Raw genomic sequence first — 7,948 nt, 5'->3', positions numbered from 1 at the left:
CTTGCAGCGGTTAGAGATGCCTTGGCTTTAGGGAGGTTTCGGAGAGAGAAATGAAGCTTACTCTCCAACAAGTTTATGTCAACGAGAAGCAGCTTGTCATCCAACCTTCTAACCTCCTTGATTAAGCCAGAAAGGAGATTCAGTGCTTCAGGATACTCCTTGTTCTCCATCAAAAGAGCTGCAAGCTTTGCTTCAACTCGTTGGCGAAGGAAAGTTCGCTTCTCAGCACGAGTCCACTGCACCACTTCTTTGCAAAGAGAAATCTGCAGATCCGAGGTTCCTGGTATTTTAGCTACATCGTCGATTATACCTATGGACAATTTTAGCAGTTTTTGCCTTGGGAATTAATACAAAAAAGGGCCTCAATTGAGTCAGAAAACTTCTAAGCTCCTCTGCTTGGTTCTCTTGACTAAGAAGATCAGAGAGATTCGTTATGGCCTGCTCTTTAATCCGCAGAGCATCAGGAGCGGATGAAGGATTTTCTAGTACACGATAAAGGATTGATATGGCTTCAGATGGTGTTTCGGCTTCTAGAGCCTGAGCAATTGAATCAGTGGTTGCAGGGAGGTATGATGAAGACATTGTAAATACTTAAAAATTCCAAATCCTGCAAAATCAACAATTAAATTTCACATAGATAAACTTGCATAAACAATTAAATTTCATTACAAAGAGACACAAAGGGAAATCAACCCTAGAAGTTACCAGCTACTTTGGCAAATGGATTGCACTTGAACCAACTCAAAGATTGCAAAAGTCAATGGCTTTTTAAAATCAACTTTTTGCGTTATTTCATCACTCAAACAAAAGCTAAACATCATCACACAGCTCATTTTTTTTACAAAACCGCAAACATTCTCACAAAGCTAACTGCAACTTTCTAGGCCATATAACCATTCATCCAAAAATTTTGAAACAAAAACACTTTATTGTTCGGTCTCCAGAAATGTTTTGACAATATACATAAAAATATGTCAGATATACACAAGAAAACAGCACAGAATAGCAACTCCTTGGACTATATGTATCAACGTGTTGCAAAAGAACAATAACTATCTCCTGCTCTCACATACAAGTCGAGTTCCACTTCAATAAACCTCAAACAACTATGGAATGTCAATATAGTTTCTCACAGAAGAAACAGCCATGTAAAGATTAAATCCAAGCGCTAATGATATATTTGAACTTCTACAACTTTCAATCAAAGGGTGAAAATCTAGAAGTCATAATCACTTCTAAATGTGAATATGATGTTAATTGAAATTCCAGTAATTAGCTATTCAACATTTTTATTTCTGGCTAAAACGGTAAACAAAGTGCTAAGCCTCATAACACTGTATTCAAAGAAAAAAGGAGTTGATATTTCTCGGTTGATATTCCCTATATTGGAACAAGTGAGTTTGTTTCCCTAAAGAATGGAGGTGAAACAAATTAGAAGACCCGGTTAAATCACCCCCGACACTTCACTTATTTGTTGATGTCCCTCAGATTGAGAGAATATATGAGTAAACAGTGATGTACTCGTTACTTCACTTTATGCTGCATGTTCTAACAATCAAATTTTAAGATCTTCAAATCAGGAACAGTGCATAAGCTCTATAGTTTACTCTAGTGGCATTTTCATTCCTAAACAAAACATTTCCCTCGTTATCTATTATCAATACAATTTAAACCCAACTACACAGCAATAGCCACCATATGATATGGTCCAAAGGGAAAATTAATACTCACTGAGAACCATAGAAGCTAACCAGCAGAAACTTATGAAGCTATGTGATATCTAATCAACATGCTTCCACATTCGCCGGATTTAATTAAAGGAAATATAATATTACTTTTACTTATTTAGGGTTTGGACGGATTCGACACCAGAAAACCTTGAAACAAAGTAGGATGAAGATCCGATAGCGGAGCGGGAAACCACGAAGATACGAGGTAACAAAGTGGAATATCAAAAGACCAAAATAGAACAACAGAAGAAAATTTCAAATAAAATATCATAAAATGAGCTAAATAGCAAACAAATTTTCGATAGTTAAAGAGAATTAGCAGAAATATCATGAATCTGATGGAAACCAAAAAAGAAACAAATCGTAAAATCAAGAAAAACCAAATCCTAAACATTAAAGTGAAAAAAAAAGTAAAAAATAAAGAAAATCGTACCTTCAACCAGAGAAGAAAATAGTCGAATCGATCCGTTCGTCAATCAAACACTTCACTGCTTAACTCAGAAACGTGTGCCCTTTTAGGGACGATAGACTTATGCAGCAAGAAAACTTCAGAGACGATGGATTTCAAATTTTGCCTTACAGAGTTTTGGGCTTACATATGTTGATCGGCTTCGGCCCGTGTCTCAGCCAACTTCAACATTTCACTATTTAAACAATGCTTAATTCCAAAATTAGCCCTAAACTATATTATTTTTTCCACTTAAGTACTTAAATTTTCCTAAACTATAATTTCTTCTCATTTTACTCCAAGAGTGTACGAGATAAAAAGAAAGCACGAAGTGTCGCAATTTTATTGACTGGTATCATGATTTGCAGTAAATAAGACAAAATTAATAGTTTAATTACAATGTTTGACCAAAAAAGTTAAATATAAAGTGAAAGAAGAGGTATAGTTTGAAGGTTAAATTTGTATTTAAGCCTTTAAAGATTTTAATATTATTTAATTTGTATTCGGATTGAACTAGCTCAAAGTCAAAAAATCTTTGTTCGAATTAGATATCAAGTTATGATCAAATTAGATTCGAAAAATTCGACTCATGAACAAGTTTAATATATATATGTTTAAAATTTGATCTATATATTTTAAGTATTCTTTACGTTAGATCTGAACTAACATTTAATATATAAACTAAATCAAGTTGTCGAGAGGGATCAACTGATCTAACCCCAGTTTTTATTCCTTAATAAACAAAATAAAACATATTATTAAATAACTTATAGAGAGCACAGAGTACTAATCATTGGGCTCGCTCCAACCGATTGATTAGAAACCAAAAAAGAACATATTATTCATTCATGAGAGTTAAATTAGATATCAAGTCATTTAAAATAAATTCATTCAAAAGTTGGACTATTTATTTGACGTGATAAGTTCAGATCAATAAAAATCGGACTCATCATTAGATGAGATTTAGGGTTGAGTTCAATTCGATTCTATTGAGTTATTGAAGCCACCTCCTGAGGCGGCGTTGGGATATAGCACCACCAGGGACATCTTTTACTTAAATGCAAGGATGATGTAAATAACTGATACAGCACCGGTGACAACATATTAAAATTTTCACATTTTTCTTCTTTCTTTTTTTTTTAGAAACTCAAGAAATGTTCAACAAAATGTCCATGGAGGAATCACTTTTCACTCCAAAACCAACAAGTACAATGGAGTATTATACCTAGTACAAACCAAAAAAACCTTCCTTTTTCGTCATCCCGAATGCCAAATGACCGACTCTTCGATGACACTTACAGCATTGCCCCTGGCGGATACCAGACTCTACAGCCGTGACTCTACAGCAGTCAAACACCTCTTCCGAAATTCAAAGAATTGAACGACAGTCCACTAGGCACTTGAGAGTTCTTAGGACCATAAATTAAAGAATAAACCGAAAAATCAAATTCGGAATGTGTCACAGCATTCTACCGTTAACCGGACCGGACGAAGATGGTGTTTTGAGTTTAACAACCCTCTCGGTCTGTTCAGAAAAGAGAATGTTGTTCCAGTTTGTTGGTCTATGAACAATTCTTGATGGAACTCGATCACTATCTTCCCCACCGGATGCTTCATAACCATCACTAGCGGATCTCGACAATGGAAATCCCTTTTGACCAGCCATATTGAAAGGAGGTAAACCTGTTCGATGTCTTGATTCTTCGGCTCCTGATGAGGAGACCCGAAATGGATGAATATCTGGTGAATCTAAACTACTCTCTGGAGAAGAGGTAACAACCCCAACTGAACTCGACATTGCTCGGCTCGTTTGGAAAGCACTCCGCGCTTCTAGTTGAAGTGGTGCCAAGCTACTTGATGTGTCAGTGAAACCTTTATCAGCAGGTTTAGACGAAATGTTCATTATGGACTCCATGGGTAGGTCTGCGGGTAGACGCACGCTTAGCTCTCAGTCTTGGGAACATTCGTCGGCCACTGCTGCCAAAGCTATTATCCCCTTCTAACCCAAATGGGGCATCACGTCTCACAACGGGCTGCAGGATTTTGGACTTTTTCCTTGCTTCAGCAGCGGCTTTTGAAACATGTTCCGCATTTAACCGTGCCAATGTCCACGGACTGATCTTAACTGCACCTGGATTCTTCTTCTTAATCGGTTCCTCCCGGACCATTTTTTTCCCGAACGAACTTACAGATCCGGTATCAGGAGGAACAACGTCAAACTAACATCAATTACAAAAAAAAACAGCTCAGTTTCAGTGATTCAACAAAAAGTAGGATCATTGTATGATGAACAATTTGAGGTAGGTTTCGTAAAAAATACCTGATCTTCGAGGAACAAGCGTGGGGGTGTACACCATGCACCCCGGTGGAAAGTAGAAAACGAACTAGCACTACTTAATCCAGTAAGCGAGCTGGCAGGGGACATTTGTGGACTCTGTTGGCCACCGACACCTTGTAGCTCTTGCTCTTGCTCCCGTAAAGCTATTATATAATCGTATGTGCTGATTCCCTGAGGCATATTCAGAAATCACCAAAATAACAAACAAGCTTTTTCGTTATTTCTTTACCCTCTAACACTCCTTGGGATTTTACTAATTGTAGCCTTACCTTTTTTATGAGTAGAATGTGAAAGAAGAATAGCTGTGCAAGCGGTAACGTCGCTACCATAGCCAAAATTGTGCACAATGCCTGCGGACATAAAAAACTACACTAGTAAGTAACGGATTTGTTTCGATGCCGGGGGGGAAAATGAGGATTAACATGAATACTTACAACCACAATAATGAACGGAACCAAAGAGAAACTGCTTCCTAACTTCGTTGAAATATCCAAAGAAAACTGCTTCCGGTCAACGAAACAGCAGATAAGTACGAGGATTCCGGTTGACCATTGTAGAATAAGCTGCAATCTCAAGCCCAAGGTGGACAAACCAAGTACATACCTGTCAATATTCAATTAAAATGAAAATGACTAGAAAAATAAAAAAGGCTTACTCTCGGTTCTCTTCGTGTCTGGCAATTGTGCAAACATGGCAGTGATCTCGTGAAGTGAATTTGGCATTTGGTAGAAAGAATGAAAGATAAAAGAACACAATAATAGAGGCTAATTGTAAGGTACAAATTGAATCATGGAACAAGAAGCCTCGTGTTATTGTTCTCGTAGATCAGGGTCGGAGATGCATGTAAGGAAGAGGTTGGCTCGAAAGGAAATTGGGATCGCAAATGAACATGTGGTATTACATGATGTAATATGACGACGGGAAGATGGAGGCCGAGCTTACCAATAGAATAGCCGACACCATGAGAGTGAAAAATTGTCGGTAGTTCCTTTTGCCTATACAATTGTTTAGCCACTACAGAAAAGAAACCGAGGGAATAAAATAAGTATTAGTAGAGTTTCTGATGAAGAACCGAGATAAAGTATTCAATGAATGAAGATCATGCAGTACCCTGCAGTGATGATCGAAATGGTTGACACATTTGTCACAGACTCGGCAGTGCTTACTGTATTTGAAAACCTGCCAGGAATAAAGTACTTATGACAACAAAACGAATGGCAATAGCATAAAAAGAATGCAAGACAAGCATGGACGGTGGAGCTACTTTTTCCCCTCCTAAGTCCTGAGATCATAATGTAATAATCATCTCATTGAAGAGAAGAACAAACAATCAAACTTTAAAGGCACCAAAGGGATCCGTACCTCAACTTCACACAAACTGCAATAGAACATTCCATCTTCACTCATCTGTTGCTCGGAAGATTCTTCATTCGAGCCACAGCATTTGCAAATAACAGCACAAGGAGAGAAAATCCATAGCAAACAAGAAGACTGCTTCATTGAACCATCGTTTCCCTCAAGTTCAACAGCACCGTCTTTCAAGGTTTCATCAGTTGCTGCTGTGTCCTTTTCTGCAGTTTTTCCTCCAACCAAAGCATCATTATCATCATGCAAGGTTGTAGCTGAACCTCCACCTAATTTACAGTCTTTTGGTCCAGAATACTTTCCGCTTTCAGGAATTATAAGATACTTTTTAGACTTAAAAACTCCAGGATCTGCAGGATCTGCCGCCGCACACCAAATATATAGGCCAAAGCAACAAGTAATCTAAAATGAAAAACATTGTTACTGATACTTCCATGTAATAAACACACACTTCCCCTAACAGATTCCGATATCAATAGAACCCCAAAAAACCGAGATTCTAGTAGCAAAACAAAGAACCTTCTCCGGTGTTAAATCAACTGCATTTTGAAACTCAAGTCCAATTGTTCTTAAACTTGTTCAATCAACACAAATAACTTAAACCTACTTTATCCTAAAAGAACAAACCCGAGACTAAACCGCATACCAGGAACTGTCATCTCCTAATCCTTAAACGAAGTTTAAATGTACAATCTTCAACCAAATCAAGTGATAAATTAACAATCTTGATGTACAAAAATTTGAAATTCTAGTACAGAATCAAAGGAAACAGTAGCTAAAAGACAAGCAACATATTTTGCTTTATCAACTGAGGTGACATGTTGATTGAAAAAAAAAACGACACGAAGAGAAAAACACCAAACAGATGAATCAAAAGAAACAAACAAAACATAGATCTCAAAGATGTTACTAAAATTATGTACCAAAAAAAAAAGGAAATTTGTTTGAAATGGCTTACAAGAGGGGTATAGATTCCCATCACAATATATTGAAACATTTTCTTCCCAACAAAAGGAGCAAAGAACACATAGAAAGCAAATCCAAGTGCCAAGAACACAGCAACAGCCACCACCTTCACAAACAACAAAAATGAAAACTTTACTCAATACCCCGAATTAAAACAAAAAAAAGCTCGATTTTTTACATAAAAAAAAAGTTACCTGAAGTGGATGAGAAGGAAGCTGCCATCCATGCTTCCTCATTTCCTCTTCAAATGCTTTAGTCCCAGAAAGAACAAGAAAGAAAGTGTATGAAACAGGAAAAGAAAAATCTGGGTATTCCTTTCTTTTTCCCACTTTATTCTTATTTTCTCACACTTTCCCTCATTTTCCAGGAAAAAAAAGGATAACCCATTTTCACTGGATCACTAACCAAACAAAAGCAACATTACCCATGTTTTGTTTCTTTTTTTTTCACTACAACAATAATGAAGTTGACGAAGAGCTTCACTTAATCATAGCCCTACAGAGGAAAAAAGAAAAACAATGGCTAGTCTGGTCTTTTTCGGGGGTTTCCTTTGTTTTCTAAGCAAAAACAAGGAGAAACAAAGAGTGGGAAATGAAATCTGGTTTATCTTTTCTATGACTATAAACTTATTAAATTTACCATTCAAGTCCAAAGTCCAACCCAACTTTTACTTTAATTTTATATTTTATTTTATTAATTTGTTTCTGCCATGACCTTTTTCACTGCGGCAAATCATGTGTCACAGGCCCAATGCAACAGACACTTGTTTGGTTTCCACTTTTTGTAATTGCTTTCACCAACCATTTGTCTTTCAAAATTTGGTCCCCCAAGGTCGCAAACACATTTACTCATTGCATTAAAAGCCATTAAAATCCCTTCCCACTTTAAATACCAAAAAAAAAAATGTAAAGATTAACACCAACAAAACACAAAACCCAAATATCCCATAAACAAAGTTTTATCAATTGAAATTGTTATTGGTTCTTTTTTGTGATGCAATTAACCCCAAAAGAAAAAAAAAATATGACCCACTCAATATTTATTGTGTTTTGACTAGAAATGAGGGTTCTTCTGTAGAAACGACTCATGTACCTGTCTTTA

At 36.7% G+C, this 7,948-nt stretch overlaps 2 protein-coding genes across 2 annotated transcripts; both read right to left on the bottom strand.

The window, feature by feature from the left end:
* LOC107934925 (26S proteasome non-ATPase regulatory subunit 11 homolog) lies at positions 1–2,361 on the bottom strand (the record flags this gene model as incomplete). Its single annotated transcript, XM_041111807.1, is given in 2 exon segments — positions 1–607; positions 2,164–2,361. A coding segment is annotated over 1 exon segment (170 nt), but the record flags the coding sequence as incomplete, so codon positions are not given.
* A 921-nt stretch (positions 2,362–3,282) lies between these two features.
* LOC107934912 (probable protein S-acyltransferase 22) lies at positions 3,283–7,596 on the bottom strand. The gene is given in 10 exon segments (XM_016867435.2): positions 3,283–4,115; positions 4,117–4,397; positions 4,499–4,687; positions 4,786–4,866; positions 4,951–5,079; positions 5,459–5,530; positions 5,627–5,695; positions 5,879–6,283; positions 6,840–6,953; positions 7,042–7,596. Coding segments are annotated over 10 exon segments (1,860 nt in total). The 5' UTR covers positions 7,084–7,596; the 3' UTR covers positions 3,283–3,637.
* Positions 7,597–7,948: the final 352 nt, after the last annotated feature.

The sequence above is a fragment of the Gossypium hirsutum genome, chromosome A04 (assembly GCF_007990345.1).
Source record: "Gossypium hirsutum isolate 1008001.06 chromosome A04, Gossypium_hirsutum_v2.1, whole genome shotgun sequence".
Classification (NCBI taxonomy): Eukaryota; Viridiplantae; Streptophyta; class Magnoliopsida; order Malvales; family Malvaceae; genus Gossypium; species Gossypium hirsutum.
This window is presented reverse-complemented; position numbering and strand designations above follow the sequence as displayed.